Source organism: Pseudophryne corroboree, chromosome 3 (assembly GCF_028390025.1).
Source record: "Pseudophryne corroboree isolate aPseCor3 chromosome 3, aPseCor3.hap2, whole genome shotgun sequence".
NCBI classification, from domain to species: Eukaryota; Metazoa; Chordata; class Amphibia; order Anura; family Myobatrachidae; genus Pseudophryne; species Pseudophryne corroboree.
Window position 1 is genome coordinate 796,681,106 of NC_086446.1, and position 22,436 is coordinate 796,703,541.

Genomic DNA, 22,436 nt, shown 5'->3' on the forward strand with positions numbered 1-22,436 from the left:
GTTTCACTTTGCAATAGATGCTCTGCTATTATGTGTTGTGTTCTAGAACATACTACTATAATATTAATGTCCCTTTAAGTTGCACTTCTATGTTTGGTGTCAATGTTTCAGCGATATGTGCTTACGCGTTTCACCACATTCCTGTGTTGGTGCCGAGCTGTCCGTTCTCCTCGTCTATCTTCCAGGAGCGGCTGCACTAACAGGAGCTGTCACTCACACCGTCTCCACTGCCGTCATCTGCTTCGAGCTGACGGGTCAGATTTCTCATATCCTCCCTATGCTGATCGCCGTCATCATGGCGAACGTGGTGGCTCAGAACCTACAGCCCAGCCTGTACGACTCCATCATCCAGACAAAGAGATTGCCCTACCTTCCGGACCTGTCCTCGTGCCATGTGAGGTGAGACGTTCCTCTCCTCCGCCGTGTACACACAACAAGAGTACAGCACACGTCTGGTATTACAGTATAACGCGTGTATAAATATGACATATAAGAGCAGAATATACGCCAGCAGAAACAAACTTGTATTATGAGCAGGGACGCTTTAATAGAGGAGGAGGAGGCCCGTGTTCAGCCTCCTCCGTACGGGCCCCCTACTCTCTGCCAGCAGCGCTGAGAGTCTGAGCACAAGAGGGCTCAGACTCTACTGCGCATGCGCACATCTCCGGGAAAATGGTGCGGCGGCCATTTTCCCTGAGATTTCTCTACTGCGCATGCGCAGAACTCCGTGAAAATGACCGCTAAGCCATTATCACTGTGTTTTAACAGCGCTGCGGACGCCGGCGCTGGACTCCGTAGGGGTGAGTATATTAAAAATGGGTGCAGCTTGTACGGTGGGGGCCCCCTCTAGACTCAGGGGTCCGTGTGCACCCCACACACTGCACCCATTATAGAACCGCCAGTGATTATGAACCACCGGTGTACACTGGCATACACCTCATGAATAAATGGACAATATTATATGAGAAGAACAAGAAAAAGTTTTGCTTTGGAAAGTACAGCGCACACTGGTGGTCATTCCGAGTTGTTCGCTAGTTACCGATTTTCGCTATGCTGCGATTTGTTGCAATATGCGCATGGTACACAGAGCGCATGCCTAAGTTATTTTACACAAAACTTAGCAGTTTTGCTGTGGATTCTGCGGCGCTTTTCAGTCGCACTGCTGATCGGTGAGTGATTGACAGGAAAGGGGTGTTTCTGGGTGGTAACTGAGCGTTTTTCGGGAGTGTGCTTAAAAAACGCAGGCGTGTCAGGGAAAAACGTGGGAGTGTCTGGAGAAACGGGGGAGTGGCTGGCCGAAAAGCAGGGCGTGTTTGTGACTTCAAACCAGGAACTAAACGGACTGAGCTGATCGCAATCTGTGAGTAGGTCTGGAGCTACTCAGAAACTGCAAGAAAATATTTAGTAGCAGTTCTGCTAATCTTTCATTCACTATTCTGCTAAGCTAAGATACACTCCCAGAGGGCGGCGGCCTAGCGTGTGCAATGCTGCTATAAGCAGCTAGCGAGCGAACAACTTGGAATGAGGGCCATAGGGCCTAATTCAGAGTTGATCGCAGCAGCAAATTTGTTAGCTAATGGGCAAAACCTAGGGGGGTGATTCCGAGTTGTTCGCTCGTTAGATTTTTTCGCTACGGAGCGATTAGTCACAAACTGCGCATGCGCAATGTTCGCAGTGCGCCTGCGCCAAGTAAATCAGCACAAAAGTTTGGTATTTTACTCACGGCGTAACAAAGTTTTTTCATCGTTCTGGTGATCGGAGTGTGATTGACAGGAAGTGGGTGTTTCTGGGCGGAAACTGACCGTTTTATGGGAGTGTGCGGAAAAACGCTGGCGTTTCAGGGAAAAACGCGGGAGTGTCTGGGCGACGCTGGGTGTGTTTGTGACGTCAAACCAGGAACGAAACTGACTGAACTGATCGCAGTGTAGGAGTAAGTCTCGCGCTACTCAGAAACTGCTAAGAAATTTCTATTCGCAATTCTGCTAAGCTAAGATACACTCCCAGAGGGCGGCGGCCTAGCGTGTGCAATGCTGCTAAAAGCAGCTAGCGAGCGAACAACTCGGAATGAGGGCCCATGTGCACTGCAGGTGTGGCTGATGTAACATGTGCAGAGAGAGTTAGATTTGGGTGGGTTATTTTGTTTCTGTGCAGGGTAAATACTGGATGCTTTATTTTTACACTGCAATTTAGATTTCAGTTTGAACACACCCCACCCAAATCTAACTCTCTCTGCACATGTTACACCTTCCCCACCTGCAGTGCACATGGTTTTGCGCAACTGCTAACAAATTTGCTTCTACGATCAGGTCTGAATTAGACCCATAAATTGGGAGATGTATCAGTCCTTAGAGAGAGATAAAATGGAGAAGTGGCCGAGAGCAACCAACCAGCTACTGCCATGTATCTAGCACAGTCTTTGAAATAACAGTTAGGAGCTGATTGGTTCCTTTGGGCAATTCTACACTTTATCTCTCTCCAAGGCTTGATGTACAGTATCTCCCCTAAAGCCTCAAGCATAAAAAGAATGTCAGCGATATTAATAACTAAAAAAGGAAATAAAATAAATGTGATAAGAGATAGTGGAAGTAGAGAGTGCGGGGGAGACAGCCAATCACCTATGTAGAATACTGATAAAGCGCGTCTGCGGGGGAGACAGCCAATCACCTATGTAGAATACTGATACCGCGCGTCTGCGGGGGAGACAGCCAATCACCTATGTAGAATACTGATACCGAGCGTCTGCGGGGGAGACAGCCAATCACCTATGTAGAATACTGATACCGCGCGTCTGCGGGGAGACAGCCAATCACCTATGTAGAATACTGATACCGCGCGTCTGCTGGGGAGACAGCCAATCACCTATGTAGAATACTGATACCGTGCGTCTGCGGGGGAGACAGCCTATCACCTATGTAGAATACTGATACCGAGCGTCTGCGGGGGAGACAGCCTATCACCTATGTAGAATACTGATACCGCGCATCTGCGGGGGAGACAGCCTATCACCTATGTAGAATACTGATACCGCGCGTCTGCGGGGGAGACAGCCTATCACCTATGTAGAATACTGATACCGCGCGTCTGCGGGGGAGACAGCCAATCACCTATGTAGAATACTGATACCGAGCGTCTGCGGGGGAGACAGCCTATCACCTATGTAGAATACTGATACCGCGCGTCTGCGGGGGAGACAGCCAATCACCTATGTAGAATACTGATACCGCGCGTCTGCGGGGGAGACAGCCTATCACCTATGTAGAATACTGATACCGCGCGTCTGCGGGGGAGACAGCCTATCACCTATGTAGAATACTGATACCGCGCGTCTGCGGGGGAGACAGCCTATCACCTATGTAGAATACTGATACCGCGCGTCTGCGGGGGAGACAGCCTATCACCTATGGAGAATACTGATACCGCGCGTCTGCGGGGGAGACAGCCAATCACCTATGTAGAATACTGATACCACGCGTCTGCGGGGGAGACAGCCAATCACCTATGTAGAATACTGATACCGCGCGTCTGCGGGGGAGACAGCCAATCACCTATGTAGAATACTGATACCGCGCGTCTGCGGGGGAGACAGCCAATCACCTATGTAGAATACTGATACCGAGCGTCTGCGGGGGAGACAGCCTATCACCTATGTAGAATACTGATACCGCGCGTCTGCGGGGGAGAAAGTAAATCACCTATGTAGAATACTGATACCGCGCGTCTGCGGGGGAGACAGCCAATCACCTATGTAGAATACTGATACCGCGCGTCTGCGGGGAGACAGCCTATCACCTATGTAGAATACTGATACCACGCGTCTGCGGGGAGACAGCCTATCACCTATGTAGAATACTGATACCGCGCGTCTGCGGGGGAGACAGCCAATCACCTATGTAGAATACTGATACCGCGCGTCTGCGGGGGAGACAGCCAATCACCTATGTAGAATACTGATACCGCACGTCTGCAGGGAGACAGCCAATCACCTATGTAGAATACTGATACCGCGCGTCTGCGGGGGAGAAAGTAAATCACCTATGTAGAATACTGATACCGCGCGTCTGCGGGGGAGACAGCCAATCACCTATGTAGAATACTGATACCGCGCGTCTGCGGGGAGACAGCCTATCACCTATGTAGAATACTGATACCGCGCGTCTGCGGGGAGACAGCCTATCACCTATGTAGAATACTGATACCGCGCGTCTGCGGGGGAGACAGCCAATCACCTATGTAGAATACTGATACCGCGCGTCTGCGGGGGAGACAGCCAATCACCTATGTAGAATACTGATACCGCGCGTCTGCGGGGGAGAAAGCAAATCACCTATGTAGAATACTGATACCGCGCGTCTGCGGGGGAGACAGCCTATCACCTATGTAGAATACTGATACCGCGCGTCTGCGGGGGAGACAGCCAATCACCTATGTAGAATACTGATACCGCGCGTCTGCGGGGGAGAAAGCAAATCACCTATGTAGAATACTGATACCGTGCGTCTGCGGGGGAGACAGCCTATCACCTATGTAGAATACTGATACCGCGCGTCTGCGGGGGAGACAGCCAATCACCTATGTAGAATACTGATACCACGCGTCTGCGGGGGAGACAGCCAATCACCTATGTAGAATACTGATACCGCGCGTCTGCGGGGGAGAAAGCAAATCACCTATGTAGAATACTGATACCGCGCGTCTGCGGGGGAGACAGCCTATCACCTATGTAGAATACTGATACCGCGCGTCTGCGGGGGAGACAGCCTATCACCTATGGAGAATACTGATACCGCGCGTCTGCGGGGGAGACAGCCAATCACCTATGTAGAATACTGATACCGCGCGTCTGCGGGGGAGACAGCCAATCACCTATGTAGAATACTGATACCGCGCGTCTGCGGGGGAGACAGCCTATCACCTATGTAGAATACTGATACCGCGCGTCTGCGGGGGAGAAAGCAAATCACCTATGTAGAATACTGATACCGCGCGTCTGCAGGGGAGACAGCCAATCACCTATGTAGAATACTGATACCGCGCGTCTGCGGGGGAGACAGCCAATCACCTATGTAGAATACTGATACTGAGTGTCTGCGGGGGAGACAGCCTATCACCTATGTAGAATACTGATACCGCGCGTCTGTGGGGGAGACAGCCAATCACCTATGTAGAATACTGATACTGAGTGTCTGCGGGGGAGACAGACTATCACCTATGTAGAATACTGATACCGTGCGTCTGCGGGGGAGACAGCCAATCACCTATGTAGAATACTGATACTGAGTGTCTGCGGGGGAGACAGCCTATCACCTATGTAGAATACTGATACCGAGCGTCTGCGGGGAGACAGCCAATCACCTATGTAGAATACTGATACCGCGCGTCTGCAGGGGAGACAGCCAATCACCTATGTAGAATACTGATACCGCGCGTCTGCGGGGGAGACAGCCAATCACCTATGTAGAATACTGATACCGCGCGTCTGCAGGGGAGACAGCCTATCACCTATGTAGAATACTGATACTGCGTGTCTGCGGGGGAGACAGCCTATCACCTATGTAGAATACTGATACCGCGCGTCTGCGGGGGAGACAGCCAATCACCTATGTAGAATACTGATACCGCGCGTCTGCGGGGGGGAGAAAGCAAATCACCTATGTAGAATACTGATACCGCGCGTCTGCGGGGGAGACAGCCAATCACCTATGTAGAATACTGATACCGCGCGTCTGCGGGGGAGACAGCCTATCACCTATGTAGAATACTGATACCGCGCGTCTGCAGGGGAGACAGCCTATCACCTATGTAGAATACTGATACCGCGCGTCTGCGGGGGAGACAGCCAATCACCTATGTAGAATACTGATACCGCGCGTCTGCGGGGGAGACAGCCAATCACCTATGTAGAATACTGATACTGCGTGTCTGCGGGGGAGACAGCCTATCACCTATGTAGAATACTGATACCGCGCGTCTGCGGGGGAGACAGCCTATCACCTATGTAGAATACTGATACCGCGCGTCTGCGGGGGAGACAGCCAATCACCTATGTACAATACTGATACCGCGCGTCTGCGGGGGAGACAGCCTATCACCTATGTAGAATACTGATACCGCGCGTCATTCCATCTAGCATAAGACCTTCTAAACAAAATAAATCGATGAGGGTTGAGAGAGAACCAAAGAGGGAACGCTCAACTGTTTAAAAACCAAGTGGTAGCCTCAAATAATTTTTAAATAAATAGATATGACTTTACATGGACGGATACCAGGGGGTCTGTGTAAAGTCCCAATTTCTGGTCAAATCGCTGAACTTCCTTTTCAGTATCATGAAGAGTGGCCTTGCCGTCATAGGGGGTCATACCGACCTGATCGCTCGCTAGCTACTGTTATATCTGCTGCATGAGGGGCATCAGTATGCAGAAACTGAGGGATTAATGCTAGCGTGTCAGCCATGGTGACTAAGAGGAATGTACAGTAGCTGAGTCATACCTCCCAACTTTGCCCTTGCAGTAAGAGGGACACATGCTCCCGATAAGGGGGCGTGACCTCCGAAAAGGGGCGTGGCTTCACGGAGGACCCGCAATCACGAGCCACGCCCCCGTTTTCGTCACTGAGGGGGCATGCCCAGCGCTCTGTGAGCCGCTGGCATGCCCCCCCTCTCTCTGTCTCCACTGAATAGACGCTGTGCGCATGCGCACAGAGTCTATTCACCGCTGCTCTGCTAAGCAGGGCAGCGAGTGACAGAGCCTCCCAACTGCCCCCCCCCCCCCCCCCCACCGCGGGACACTGTGGCCCGCGGGTGGGACAGCGGGACAGTCCCCAAAAAACTGGACTGTCCCGCGAAAATCGGGACAGTTGGGAGGTATGGCTGAGTGGAAGTAGTTCAAAGTAGAGATGTGCACTTGAAATTTTTCGGGTTTTGTGTTTTGGTTTTGGGTTCGGTTCCGCGGCCGTGTTTTGGGTTCGACCGCGTTTTGGCAAAACCTCACCGAATTTTTTTTGTCGGATTCGGGTGTGTTTTGGATTCGGGTGTTTTTTTCAAAAAACACTAAAAAACAGCTTAAATCATAGAATTTGGGGGTCATTTTGATCCCAAAGTATTATTAACCTCAAAAACCATAATTTCCACTCATTTTCAGTCTATTCTGAATCTGAATACCTCACACCTCACAATATTATTTTTAGTCCTAAAATTTGCACCGATGTAGCTGTGTGAGTAAGATAAGCGACCCTAGTGGCCGACACAAACACCGGGCCCATCTAGGAGTGGCACTGCAGTGTCACGCAGGATGGCCCTTCCAAAAAACACTCCCCAAACAGCACATGACGCAAAGAAAAAAAGAGGCGCAATGAGGTAGCTGTGTGAGTAAGATAAGCGACCCTAGTGGCCGACACAAACACCTGGCCCATCTAGGAGTGGCACTGCAGTGTCACGCAGGATGGCCCTTCCAAAAAACACTCCCCAAACAGCACATGACGCAAAGAAAAAAAGAGGCGCAATGAGGTAGCTGTGTGAGTAAGATAAGCGACCCTAGTGGCCGACACAAACACCGGGCCCATCTAGGAGTGGCACTGCAGTGTCACGCAGGATGGCCCTTCCAAAAAACACTCCCCAAACAGCACATGACGCAAAGAAAAAAAGAGGCGCAATGAGGTAGCTGTGTGAGTAAGATAAGCGACCCTAGTGGCCGACACAAACACCGGGCCCATCTAGGAGTGGCACTGCAGTGTCACGCAGGATGGCCTTTCCAAAAAACACTCCCCAAACAGCACATGACGCAAAGAAAAAAAGAGGCGCAATGAGGTAGCTGTGTGAGTAAGATAAGCGACCCTAGTGGCCGACACAAACACCGGGCCCATCTAGGAGTGGCACTGCAGTGTCACGCAGGATGGCCCTTCCAAAAAACACTCCCCAAACAGCACATGACGCAAAGAAAAAAAGAGGCGCAATGAGGTAGCTGTGTGAGTAAGATAAGCGACCCTAGTGGCCGACACAAACACCTGGCCCATCTAGGAGTGGCACTGCAGTGTCACGCAGGATGGCCCTTCCAAAAAACACTCCCCAAACAGCACATGACGCAAAGAAAAATTAAAGAAAAAAGAGGTGCAAGATGGAATTGTCCTTGGGCCCTCCCACCCACCCTTATGTTGTATAAACAGGAAATGCACACTTTAACCAACCCATCATTTCAGTGACAGGGTCTGCCACACGACTGTGACTGAAATGACGGGTTGGTTTGGACCCCCACCGAAAAAGAAGCAATTAATCTCTCCTTGCACAAACTGGCTCTACAGAGGCAAGATGTCCACCTCATCATCATCCTCCGATATATCACCGTGTACATCCCCCTCCTCACAGATTATCAATTCGTCCCCACTGGAATCCACCATCTCAGCTCCCTGTGTACTTTGTGGAGGCAATTGCTGCTGGTCAATGTCTCCACGGAGGAATTGATTATAATTCATTTTAATGAACATCATCTTCTCCACATTTTCTGGAAGTAACCTCGTACGCCGATTGCTGACAAGGTGAGCGGCGGCACTAAACACTCTTTCGGAGTACACACTTGTGGGAGGGCAACTTAGGTAGAATAAAGCCAGTTTGTGCAAGGGCCTCCAAATTGCCTCTTTTTCCTGCCAGTATAAGTACGGACTGTGTGACGTGCCTACTTGGATGCGGTCACTCATATAATCCTCCACCATTCTTTCAATGGGGAGAGAATCATATGCAGTGACAGTAGACGACATGTCCGTAATCGTTGACAGGTCCTTCAGTCCGGACCAGATGTCAGCATCAGCAGTCGCTCCAGACTGCCCTGCATCACCGCCAGCGGGTGGGCTCGGAATTCTGAGCCTTTTCCTCGCACCCCCAGTTGCGGGAGAATGTGAAGGAGGAGATGTTGACAGGTCGCGTTCCGCTTGACTTGACAATTTTCTCACCAGCAGGTCTTTGAACCCCAGCAGACTTGTGTCTGCCGGAAAGAGAGATCCAAGGTAGGTTTTAAATCTAGGATCGAGCACGGTGGCCAAAATGTAGTGCTCTGATTTCAACAGATTGACCACCCGTGAATCCTTGTTAAGCGAATTAAGGGCTCCATCCACAAGTCCCACATGCCTAGCGGAATCGCTCCGTGTTAGCTCCTCCTTCAATGTCTCCAGCTTCTTCTGCAAAAGCCTGATGAGGGGAATGACCTGACTCAGGCTGGCAGTGTCTGAACTGACTTCACGTGTGGCAAGTTCAAAGGGCAGCAGAACCTTGCACAACGTTGAAATCATTCTCCACTGCGCTTGAGACAGGTGCATTCCACCTCCTATATCGTGCTGAATTGTATAGGCTTGAATGGCCTTTTGCTGCTCCTCCAACCTCTGAAGCATATATAGGGTTGAATTCCACCTCGTTACCACTTCTTGCTTCAGATGATGGCAGGGCAGGTTCAGGCGTTTTTGGTGTTGCTCCAGTCTTCTGTACGTGGTGCCTGTACGCCGAAAGTGTCCCGCAATTCTTCTGGCCACCGACAGCATCTCTTGCACGCCCCTGTCGTTTTTAAAAAAATTCTGCACCACCAAATTCAAGGTATGTGCAAAACATGGGACGTGCTGGAATTTGCCCAGATTTAATGCACACACAATATTGCTGGCGTTGTCCGATGCCACAAATCCACAGGAGAGTCCAATTGGGGTAAGCCATTCCGCGATGATCTTCCTCAGTTGCCGTAAGAGGTTTTCAGCTGTGTGCGTATTCTGGAAACCGGTGATACAAAGCGTAGCCTGCCTAGGAAAGAGTTGGCGTTTGCGAGATGCTGCTACTGGTGCCGCCGCTGCTGTTCTTGCGGCGGGAGTCCATACATCTACCCAGTGGGCTGTCACAGTCATATAGTCCAGACCCTGCCCTGCTCCACTTGTCCACATGTCCGTGGTTAAGTGGACATTGGGTACAGCTGCATTTTTTAGGACACTGGTGACTCTTTTTCTGAGGTCTGTGTACATTTTCGGTATCGCCTGCCTAGAGAAATGGAACCTAGATGGTATTTGGTACCGGGGACAACAAGTCTCTAGTTGGCTCTGCAGTAATGATGGATACCGGAACCACGTTTCTCACCACCCAGGATGCCAAGGCCTCAGTTATCCGCTTTGCAGCAGGATGACTGCTGTGATATTTCATCTTCCTCGCAAAGGACTGTTGGACAGTCAATTGCTTGGTGGAAGTAGTAAAAGTGGTCTTACGATTTCCCCTCTGGGATGACCATCGACTCCCAGCAGCAACAACAGCAGCGCCAGCAGCAGTAGGCGTTACACGCAAGGATGCATCGGAGGAATCCCAGGCAGGAGAGGAATCGTCAGAATTGCCAGTGACATGGCCTGCAGGACTATTGGCATTCCTGGGGAAGGAGGAAATTGACACTGAGGGAGTTGGTGGGGTGGTTTGCGTGAGCTTGGTTACAAGAGGAAGGGATTTACTGGTCAGTGGACTGCTTCCGCTGTCGCCCAAAGTTTTTGAACTTGTCACTGACTTATTATGAATGCGCTGCAGGTGACGTATAAGGGAGGATGTTCCGAGGTGGTTAACGTCCTTACCCCTACTTATTACAGCTTGACAAAGGCAACACACGGCTTGACAAATGTTGTCCGCATTTCTGTTGAAATACTTCCACACCGAAGAGCTGATTTTTTTGGTATTTTCACCAGGCATGTCAACGGCCATATTCCTCCCACGGACAACAGGTGTCTCCCCGGGTGCCTGACTTAAACAAACCACCTCACCATCAGAATCCTCCTTGTCAATTTCCTCCCCAGCGCCAGCAACACCCATATCCTCCTCATCCTGGTGTACTTCAACACTGACATCTTCAATCTGACTATCAGGAACTGGACTGCGGGTGCTCCTTCCAGCACTTGCAGGGGGCGTGCAAATGGTGAAAGGCGCATGCTCTTCACGTCCAGTGTTGGGAAGGTCAGGCATCGCAACCGACACAATTGGACTCTCCTTGTGGATTTGGGATTTCGAAGAACGCACAGTTCTTTGCGGTGCTTTTGCCAGCTTGAGTCTTTTCATTTTTCTAGCGAGAGGCTGAGTGCTTCCATCCTCATGTGAAGCTGAACCACTAGCCATGAACATAGGCCAGGGCCTCAGCCGTTCCTTGCCACTCCGTGTGGTAAATGGCATATTGGCAAGTTTACGCTTCTCCTCCGACAATTTTATTTTAGATTTTGGAGTCCTTTTTTTACTGATATTTGGTGTTTTGGATTTTACATGCTCTGTACTATGACATTGGGCATCGGCCTTGGCAGACGACGTTGCTGGCATTTCATCGTCTCGGCCATGACTAGTGGCAGCAGCTTCAGCACGAGGTGGAAGTGGATCTTGATCTTTCCCTAATTTTGGAACCTCAACATTTTTGTTCTCCATATTTTAATAGGCACAACTAAAAGGCACCTCAGGTAAACAATGGAGATGGATGGATACTAGTATACTTATGGATGGACGAGCGACTGCCGACACAGAGGTAGCTACAGCCGTGGACTACCGTACTGTGTCTGCTGCTAATATAGACTGGATGATAATGAGATGAAATCAATATATATATATATAACTAGGTGCTTCATCGCGCCCTACGGGCGCTCTTCACACCGTCGCAAGGGGCTACGCCCCCTTAACCCTTGCATGCCTTTCTGGGGTTCAATATTTGTGTTATATGGAGTATCACCTGCATTCCTTTGTTAGTGGTTAAATATTGCACAATGAAAGGGTGTGCGATGGTGAAGGAGGCGCAGCCCCTTGCGACGGCGTGAACAGCACCTGCAGGCCACAATGTACAGAATGTAGCGGGTGCGGGGGGTACTGCGGATGGTGTCTGTAGATGCTGCGGATGGAGGGGGGGGCGGAAGTGGGGGTGGGGCCCGGATGGGGAAGGGTTGGGAGGTGCTGCGGGTGGGGGAGGGGCAGAGGAGTGGGGGATGCAGATGGGGGAGGGGTCCGGAGGCACTGCAGGTGGGGGTGCCATGGGTGGGGGAGGGGCAGGTGTGGGGATGTTGCAGATGGGTGAAGGGTTCCGGAGGTGCTGTGGGATGGGAAGGGGCGGGAGTGCCACTGGTGGGGTAGGGGTCCGTAGGCGCCATGGGTAGGGGAGGGGCAGGTACGGGTGTTGCGGCAGATGGGGAAGGAGGTCCGGAGGTGCTGCAGGTGGTGGTGGGGCAGGTGCGGGGGTGCCATTGGTGGGGGAGGGGTGGGTGAGGGGGGGACCGCGGATGGAGGAGGGTGTCTGCAGATGCTGCGGGTGGAGGGGGGCAGGTGTGGGGGAGACATATAAGGGGGGTGAATGGTGGAGGGGGCCTGGAGATTGCTGGGGGTGGTGAAGGGGCGGAGGAGTGGGAGCCGCGGGTGGTGTAGGGGGTCTGGAGGCACAGCATGTGGGGGAGGGGTGGAGTGCCGCATGTGGTGGAGGGGAAGGTGCGGAGGTGTGGTGCATTGGGGAGAGGTCTGGAGGTGCTGCAGGTACTGTACCTGCCAAAAAGGTAGTTGGAGGGTATGCAGTAACAGGGCCAGGACAGGGGTGACAGGGTCAGAACAGGGTTGACTGGGCCAGGACAGGGGTGACGGGGTCAGAACAGGGGTGACGGGGTCAGAACAGGGGTGACGGGGTCAGAACAGGGGTGACGGGGCCAGGACAGGGGTGACGGGGCCAGGACAGGGGTGACGGGGCCAGGACAGGGGTGACAGGGCCAGGACAGGGGTGACGGGGCCAGGACATGGGCGACGGGGCCAGGACAGAAATGACAGGGACAGGATAGGGGTGACAGGGTCAGTGTAGGGGCGGCAGGACCAGGACAGGGGTGACAGGGCCAGTATAGGGTTGACAGGGCAAGCACAGGGGTGACAGGGCCAGGATAGGGTTGACAGGGCAAGCACAGGGGTGACAGGGCCAGGATAAGGGTGGCAGGTCAAGGCCAGGGGTGACAGGGACATGACAGAACACAGGGCACGGGAGAGATTGGTATTAGGGACAGAACAGTGGTGACAGACAGATGTGTCTTAGCGGAGTCACTGCTGCTGGCTGCTGCTGTTCCACTCCAACCTGTTGGCATCTGCTGCTGGTGGACACTTGGCATGGCTGACTCTCTTAGGCTGTATTCCTGCTTCCTCTGCCCGTCCGCATCACTCCCCCCCCCTCCTCGGTCACACACCGCAGACCTCGCGCAGCTGCCGGGCACTGTGGTAAGGTGAGACTGTTAGTGACTGGTAAGCCCCCAGGAGATGCTGCGGCTGGAGGGAGGAGGGGGTCATAGCATGCACGTGGCGCAGACCTCACGGCTGCTGGGCACTATGGTAAGGGGAGACTGGGAGTGACTGGTTAGCTCCCAGGAGACGCTGATGCTGGAGGGAGGAGGGGGTCAGAGCCTGCAAGCAGCGCGGACTTCTGCAGCGCTACCCGCCGGCTAAAGTGTGTGAAGGAGCTGGGTGCACCTCACTGCGGGTGGCAGCGCTGCAGCTAGCGGTGGGGTTGCCGGGGCTGGAGATAACAGAGGCAGTACGGAAAGTGCACAGCGGCTGGTGACCCACAAAACTACAGCTAAGAAGCGTGGAGTGTGCCAGAATGTGACGCTCCTCCCCGCCAGAGAGACCCTGCTGAGTATGCTGATGTGGGGGTCAAGTATGGCATACCCCCTCACACACCCCCATACCTCCCAAATGTCCCAATTTTCGCGGGACAGTCCCATTTTTTGGGGTCTGTCCCGCTGTCCCACCCGCGGGTCGCAGTGTCCTGCGGTGGGGGGGGGAGCAGTTGGAAAGCTCCTGTACTCGCTGTTCTGCTTAGCAGAGCAGCGGTGAATAGTGGAGACAGAGGGAGAGGGGGCATCAGGGGGTACGGATTAAGGGGGGGTTCCAGCAGCAGAGCCGGATTAAGGTGGGGGGGGGGGGCGGAGGATACGTACCGTTGGCCCCACAGTTTTAGAGGCCCCCCCGGCTGGAGTAGCTCTGTTACAGCTCAGAAGCTCCCCCCCCGCGTCTTGCCAGCAACAGCGGCAGCATTGTGCTACAGTCAGCACACGCTGCTGCGTATTGGCAGGTCTGTGGTGTTGCAGGGAGGCAGCAGTCTCCCTGCTTTCTTCTGCCTGTGCGGGTGTGTAGGGGGAGCGACCACCTCCTCTGGATTTAGCCCTAGCTGAGGGGCCAAAATTCCATTAAAAAAAAAAAAAAAATCCCGGAATTTGCATAAAGGGGCGTGGCCTCGCGTCCCGCGATTAGACCACGCCCCCAACCCACAGCAGGCACAGCAATGAGATAGGGCTCCCCTGTCTCAAGTACCCTGTGCCCCCCGGACTCATAATCAGCCCCTGGGGGCATGCCAGCAGCTCACAGAGCGCTGGGCATGCCCCCTCACTGACGAAAACGGGGCCCTCCCGTGAAGCCACGCCCCCTTTTCGCTGTGTGTGTGTGTGTGTGTGTGTGTGTGTGTGTGTGTGTGTGTGTGTGTGTGTGTGTGTGTGTGAAAGCTGGGAGGTATGCACCCTGCCTGTGCCATGTCCATACTATCTGCTTCTGCAGCTGCTCCTAGTGTCCTATAGATTTGGCCAGATCTGTGACTCATTTGACTAACTCCGCCCACTGTTGTGACTCCGCCCAGCGTTAGCAAATGAATCACAAGATCACAGATCTGGGCTATTATATAGGAGATATCACTAGTACTGCAGCCGGACAGGTATATATATTTATTATGTAATGACTGATGACGGACCTGCTGGACACTGTCAGCTCAGCAGCACCGCAGACTGCTACAGTAAGCTACTATAGTAGTATGTATAAAGAAGAAAGAAAAAAAAAAAACCACGGGTAGGTGGTATACAATTATGGATGGACGAGCGACTGCCGACACAGAGGTAGCTACAGCCGTGGACTACCGTACTGTGTCTGCTGCTAATATAGACTGGATGATAATGAGATGAAATCAATATATATTATATCACACTAGTACTGCAGCCGGACAGGTAGATATATTTATTATGTAATGACTGATGACGGACCTGCTGGACACAGTCAGCTCAGCAGCACCGCAGACTGCTACAGTAAGCTACTATAGTAGTATGTATAAAGAAGAAAGAAAAAAAAAAAACCACGGGTAGGTGGTATACAATTATGGATGGACGAGCGACTGCCGACACAGAGGTAGCTACAGCCGTGGACTACCGTACTGTGTCTGCTGCTAATATAGACTGGATGATAATGAGATGAAATCAATATATATATATATAATATCACTAGTACTGCAGCCGGACAGGTATATATATTTATTATGTAATGACTGATGACGGACCTGCTGGACACTGTCAGCTCAGCAGCACCGCAGACTGCTACAGTAAGCTACTATAGTAGTATGTATAAAGAAGAAAAAAAAAAAAACACGGGTAGGTGGTATACAATTATGGATGGACGAGCGACTGCCGACACAGAGGTAGCTACAGCCGTGGACTACCGTACTGTGTCTGCTGCTAATATAGACTGGATGATAATGAGATGAAATCAATATATATATATATATAATATCACTAGTACTGCAGCCGGACAGATATATATATCTCCTATATAATAGCCCTATTCTGTGACCTTGTGATTCATTTGCTAACGCTGGGCGGAGTCACAACACTGGGCGGAGTTATTCAAATGAGTCACAGAGATCTGGCCAAATCTACAGGAGACTAGGAGCAGAAGCAGATAGCATGGGCATTGGGCATGTCACAGGCAGGGGTGCATACCTCACAGCTTTCTGCAGGAGCTTTCTCCAGGCAGAAGGAGGGAAACACACTCGGCGAAAAGGGGGCGTGGCTTCACGGGAGGGTCCCCGTTTTCGTCAGTGAGGGGGCATGCCCAGCGCTCTGTGAGCTGCTGGCATGCCCCCAGGGGCTGATTATGAGTCCGGGGGGCACAGGGCACTTGAGACAGGGGAGCCCTATCTCATTGCTGTGCCTGCTGTGGGTTGGGGGCGTGGCCTAATCGCGGACCGCGCGGCCACGCCCCCTTATGCAAATTCCGATTGTTATTTTTTTTTTTTTAATGGGATTTTGGCCCCTCAGCTAGGGCTAAATCCAGAGGAGGTGGTCGCTCCCCCCTACACACCCGCACAGGGAGAAGAAAGCAGGGAGACTGCTGCCTCCCTGCAACACCACAGACCTGCCAATATGCAGCAACGTGTGCTGACTGTAGCACAATGCTGCCGCTGTTGCTGGCAGGACGGGGGGGAGGGGGGCTTCTGAGCTGGGACAGAGCTACTCCAGCCGGGGGGCCCCCTAAAACTGTGGGGCCAACGGTATGTATCCCCTGCCCCCCCCCCCCCCCCCACACACCTTAATCCGGCTCTGCTGCTGGAACCCCCCCATTAATCCGTACCCCCTGATGCCCCCTCTCACTCTGTCTCCACTATTCACCGCTGCTCTGCTAAGCAGAACAGCGAGTACAGGAGCTTTCCAACTGCCCCCCCCACCGCCGGACACTGCGACCTGCGGGTGGGACAGCGGGACAGACCCCAAAAAATGGGACTGTCCCGCGAAAATCGGGACATTTGGAAGGTATGGGGGTGTGTGAGGGGTATGTCATACAGACAGACGGGCACCGGCTCACTGTGTGCTTGACCCCCCACATCGGCATACTCAGCAGGGTCTCTCTGGTGCAGAGGAGCATCACTTTCTGGCACACTCCACGCTTCTTAGCTGCAGTTTAGTGGGGCACCTGCCGCTGTGCAGGTTCCATACTGCCTCTGTTATCTCCAGCCCCGGCAACCCCACCGCTAGCTGCAGCGCTGCCACCCGCAGTGGAGTGCGCCCAGCTCATTCACACACTTTAGCTGGCGGGTAGCGCTGCAGAAATCCGAGCTGCTTGCAGGCTCTGACCCACTCCTCCCTCCAGCCGCAGCGTCTCCTGGGAGCTAACCAGTCACTCCCAGTCTCCCCTTACCACAGTGCCCGGAAGCCGTGAGGTCCGCGCCACGTGCATGCTATGACCCCCTCCTCCCTCCAGCCGCAGCATCTCCTGGGGGCTAACCAGTCATTTCCAGTCTCACCTTACCACAGTGCCCGGCAGCTGCGCGAGGTCTGCGGTGTGTGACTGAGGAGGGGGGGAGGGATGCGGACGGGCAGAAGAAGCAGAACTCCAGCCTGAGAGAGTCAGCCATGCCAAGTCTCCAGCAGCAGCAGATCCCAACAGGTTGGAGTGGAACAGCAGCAGCCAGCAGCAGTGACTCCGGTAAGACACATCTGTCTGTCACCACTGTTTTGTCCCTAATACCAATCTCTCCCGTGCCCTGTGTTCTGTCATGTCCCTGTCACCCCTGGCCTTGCCCTGCCACCCTTATCCTGGCCCTTTCACCCTTATCCTGGCCCTTTCACCCTTATCCTGGCCCTTTCACCCTTATGCTGGCCCTGTTTCCCCTATCCTGGCCCTGTCACCCCTGTGCTTGCCCTGTCAACCCTATACTGGCCCCGTCACCCCTGTCCTGGTCCTGCCGCCCCTACCCTGGCCCTGTCACCCCTATCCTGTCCCTATCATTTCTGTCCTGGCCCCGTCACCCCTGTCCTGGCCCCGTCACCCCTGTCCTGGCCCCGTCACCCCTGTCCTGGCACCGTCACCCCTGTACTGACCCTGTCACCCCTGTCCTGGCCCTGTTACTGCATACCCTCCAACTACCTTTTATGGCATGTACAGTACCTGCAGCGCCTCCAGACCTCTCCCCAATGCACCACACCTCCGCACCTTCCCCTCCACCACATGCGGCACTCCACCCCTCCCCCACATGCTGTGCCTCCAGACCCCCTACACCACCCGTGGCTCCCACTCCTCCACCACCCACAGCACCTCCAGGCCCCTTCCACCATTCACCCCCCTTATATGTCTCCCCCCACACCTGCCCCCCTACACCCGCAGCATCTGCAGACACCCTCCTCCATCAGCGGTCCCCCCCTCACCCACCCCTCCCCCACCAATGGCACCCCCGCACCTGCCCCTCCACCACCTGCAGCACCTCCGGACCTCCTTTCCCATCCGCCGCAACACCCGTACCTGCCCCTACCCTACCCATGGTGCCTGCGGTCCCCTACCCCACCACCGGCACTCCCGTCCCTTCCCATCCCACAGCACCTCCGGAAACCTTCATCCATCCACAACATCCCCACACCTGCCCCTCTCCCACCCGTGGCACCCCTGCCCCTCCCCCACCTGCAGTGCCTCCGGACCCCTCCCCCATCTGCATCCCCCACTCCTCTGCCCCTCCCCCACGCGCAGCACCTCCCGAACCTTCCCCTTTCGGGCCCCACCCCCACTTCTGCCTCCCCTCCACCCGCAGCATCTACAGACACCATCCGCAGTCCCCCCCGCACCCGCTACATTCTGTACATCGTGCCCTGCAGGTGCTGTTCACGCCATCGCAAGGGGCTGCGCCTCCTTCACCATCGCACGCCCTTTCATTGTGCAATATTTAACCACTAACAAAGGAATGCAGGTAATACTCCATATAATACAAATATTAAACCCCAGAAAGGCATGCTAGGGTTAAGGGGGCGTAGCCCCTCGCGACGGTGTGAAGAGCGCCCGTAGGGCGCGATGAAGCACCTAGTTTATTATGTAATGACTGATGACGGACCTGCTGGACACAGTCAGCTCAGCAGCACCGCAGACTGCTACAGTAAGCTACTATAGTAGTATGTATAAAGAAGAAAGAAAAAAAAAAACCACGGGTAGGTGGTATACAATATTATATATATATTATATACAATTATATATATATATATATATATATATATATATATATATATATATATATATATATATATATATATATATATATATATATATTAAACTGGTGGTGACTGGTGGTCAGGTCACTGGTCACACTATCAGCAACTTGCAAGTAGTACTCCTAAGCAGACAATCACAATATATATTATACTGGTGGTCAGTGTGGTCACAATGGCAGTGTGGCACTCTGGCAGCAAAAGTGTGCACTGTACGTTATATGTACTCCTGAGTCCTGCTCTCAGACTCTAACTGCTCCCCACTGTCAGTGTCTCCCCCACAAGTCAGATAATATACAGTCACACTATCTATCACTTCAGCAAGTAACTAGTACTCCTCCTAATGCTCCCCAAAATTACTACTGTGTCTCTCTCTACTGTCTCACTCTCTTCTCTATAAACGGAGAGGACGCCAGCCACGTCCTCTCCCTATGAATCTCAATGCACGTGTGAAAATGGCGGCGACGCGCGGCTCCTTATATAGAATCCGAGTCTCGCGATAGAATCCGAGCCTCGCGAGAATCCGACAGCGGGATGATGACGTTCGGGCGCGCTCGGGTTAACCGAGCAAGGCGGGAAGATCCGAGTCGCTCGGCCCCGTGTAAAAAAACATGAAGTTCGGGCGGGTTCGGATTCCGAGGAACCGAACCCGCTCATCCCTAGTTCAAAGTTTATCCTCGTCGCCGGTTGTTATATCCTGATGTACATCTCTTTATTTCCATGAATCATACAGTATGAAGATTATGTATTTTATTTCTTATTGGTTAGTAGTACTTGCATGGTTATAGATAGACATCAACTCCACATGCTGCTCTCCTTCTCCTTACTCTCCTTCTACTTCCTACTTCCTTCTACTTCCTGATCACATGTTCATCTGTGCAGCCAGATTCTTAAAGGTACACTACCTCATCTAGCTAATGCACATAAACTATTTACATTGGGGGTCATTCCGAGTTGTTCGCTCGTTGCCGATTTTCGCAACGGAGCGATTAAGGCAAAAATGCGCATGCGCATGGTACGCAGTGCGCATGCGGTTAGTATTTTAGCACAAAACTTAGTAGATTTACTCACATCCGAACGAAGATTTTTCATCGTTGAAGTGATCGGAGTGTGATTGGCAGGAAGTGGGTGTTTCTGGGCGGAAACTGGCCGTTTTCTGGGAGTGTGCGGAAAAACGCAAACGTTTCAGGGAAAAAGGCGGGAGTGTCTGGAGAAACGGGGGAGTGGCTGGGCGAACGCTGGGCGTGTGTGTGACGCATACTTACCTACTCTCCCGGAAGCTGCAGGAGGCTCCCGTTTTTTGGGGTAGCCCCCCGCACCCCCGGAAGAGTGGGCAAGTCTCCCGCATCCTGCTCGCACCCTAGTGATGCGGGCAGGATGGAGAGATAACCTCCCGCATTCGCGGGGTCCGTCGGGTGGAGAAGGGGTTAAAATGACGCAAATCGGGGCTTAGTGATGTCACAGTCCGGCCCCGCCCCCCGAAGAAACCTGCAGCGTCTCCTCTCCGGGCTTCTCCCGGAGAGGAGAAATACAAAGTAGGTGTCACAACTGAGGGCTGGTGCTGACCAGGGGGAGCCTCAGTTGTAGGGGCTGAGGTATATGTGTACCTGGGAGGCAGTACAGGGTTCTTAGACAAGCAGGGAACCTTTAGAACAAATGCCCGAAGGCGTGACCAAGACAACGAAGGAAAGTTCAAAGGTTTATTAAACACAGTTCAGAGGAATACGGATGACTTGGTACAGGTAACAGGAATCACAGTTCAGAGAAATACTTGGGATCGATGGCGGAGCACCGATGGAGACTTGGGATCGATGGCGGAGCACCGATGGAGACTTGGGATCGATGGCGGAGCACCGATGGAGACTTGGGATCGATGGCGGAGCACCGATGGAGACTTGGGATCGATGGCGGAGCACCGCTGGAGACTTGGGATCGATGGCGGAGCACCGATGGTGACTTGGGATCGATGGCGGAGCACCGATGGTGACTTGGGATCGATGGCGGAACACCGATGGTGCCTTGGGATCGATGGCGGAACACCGATGGTTACTGGGGATCGATGGCGGAACACCGATGGTTACTGGCAGGGCAGAGCACCGCTGGAAGCTAGAAGCTGGAAGCCGGTCTCAGGTAACTGCCAGTCACAGGGAGCAATGTAGACACTGCAGAGTCAGGCTGTACAGCAGAGAAAGTCCATGGAAGAACTGCACACTGGAATCACTGAAGACAATTGAAGCACTGACATCTTTCCAGCCCCAGGAACAAGATATTTATACCAGCTGGGAAACAGGGATTGGCTGGCTGATTAAGCAGAGTCTAGAGTGCAGCTGCTGGGTAATTAGGTAGAAACCAGAGTGCAGCTGATAGGCTGAAAAGTAACATGTGATGAAAACAAACATGGCTGCGCCCATGTTTGAACTTGGAGGGAAAGACTGTTTGTAACTTGCATGTGAGTTTTAACCATGAAGCTGCCAGAATCACAGTGAAGAGATTTGAGACATTGAGATGCAGCGTGCTGCATGCAGACAGTGCAGATGGAATCCAGGCTTGGAACACTGGGACAGTCTCAGGAGGCATTTGGAAGGTAAATACTGATAAGGAATTACCTGGATCGTGACAGCACCCCCTCCTTTAGGAGTGGCCCCAGGACACTTCTTCTAAATTCTTTACCTGAACAAATGGAAGAATCTAGATTGAATCCTGATGAACTTGAACTGACTGGAACCAGAGGAGACTGTACTGGACCTATGGACGAGACCAGATTGAGTCCAGACAAACTTGAACCGGCTGAGACCGGCGGAGACTTTAGACCGACGGATAGGGCAGCATTAGATCCGAAGGTACTGGAGTCGGCTGGAACCGAAGGAGGCTGATCCGGACAGACGGATGGGACCGGATTGGGTCCGGAAAAGCTTGAACCGCCTGGGACCGGAGGAGTCTTTGGATTGACATTCGAATCAGCTGGAACTGAAGGAGTCTTTGGACCTACGGATGGAACCGGATTGGGTCCAGAGATATCGGAATCGGCTGGAACTGAAGGAGTCAGAATCCGGTTAGAACCGGAATGAGTGGTATCCGAGTGTTCAGTTAGACCATCCTGGACCTGGTCCATGCTGGATGCCAACAGGTTGGTGCTCTCTGAAGACGGCAAACAGGAGTTCATAACTGCATCTGTAGCACAAAAATTTCCATCTGGGAACTTGGCTCTGGATACTTCCCTTGGGGCTGAAACTTTGGTGACCCCTCCTGGGGTTGACGAATCAGACACCTCTCTCAGGGTTGTTTTCTCCAGCACCCCTCCTGGGGCTGACAGATCAGAAACTCCTTTTTGAGAAGACTCATATGCCCCTACTAGAGCTTGAACATTGGATACCCCTCCTGGGGTTGCAGAAACGAACGCCCCTTCTTGGGCTGTAGACACAGACGTCCCTTCTTGGGCTTTAGACACAGACGCCCCTTCTTGGGCTGTAGACATAGACGCCCTTCCTTGGGCTGAGGAAAGTTCGGACACTAGGATCTGGTACTGTACCAGATATTTACTGACTGTTTGTGTCCCCTGACGTAGCCGGAGGATATCAGAGGAGGCTGAGGTCACACGACCTGGTTCATCAAAGATGCACCTGAATGTTGCCACGAAGTCTGCATATGAAGAGAGCAGGGCA

At 52.8% G+C, this 22,436-nt stretch overlaps 1 protein-coding gene and 1 long non-coding RNA gene across 4 annotated transcripts in view; one reads left to right on the forward strand and one right to left on the reverse strand.

Annotated features, from left to right (window-relative positions):
* The window catches only part of CLCN1 (chloride voltage-gated channel 1), a 292,883-nt gene that overhangs the window by 228,280 nt on the left and 42,167 nt on the right, over nucleotides 1-22,436 (forward strand). For both annotated transcript variants that reach the window (XM_063962669.1, XM_063962668.1), the window contains exon 15: nucleotides 186-399. In XM_063962669.1, the coding sequence (XP_063818739.1) occupies nucleotides 186-399 (214 nt within the window). The remainder of the gene's footprint in view (nucleotides 1-185; nucleotides 400-22,436) is intronic.
* LOC135056906 (uncharacterized) overlaps nucleotides 1-22,436 on the reverse strand; it is a 63,837-nt gene that overhangs the window by 33,449 nt on the left and 7,952 nt on the right. The gene's annotated exons all lie outside the window — the stretch shown is intronic.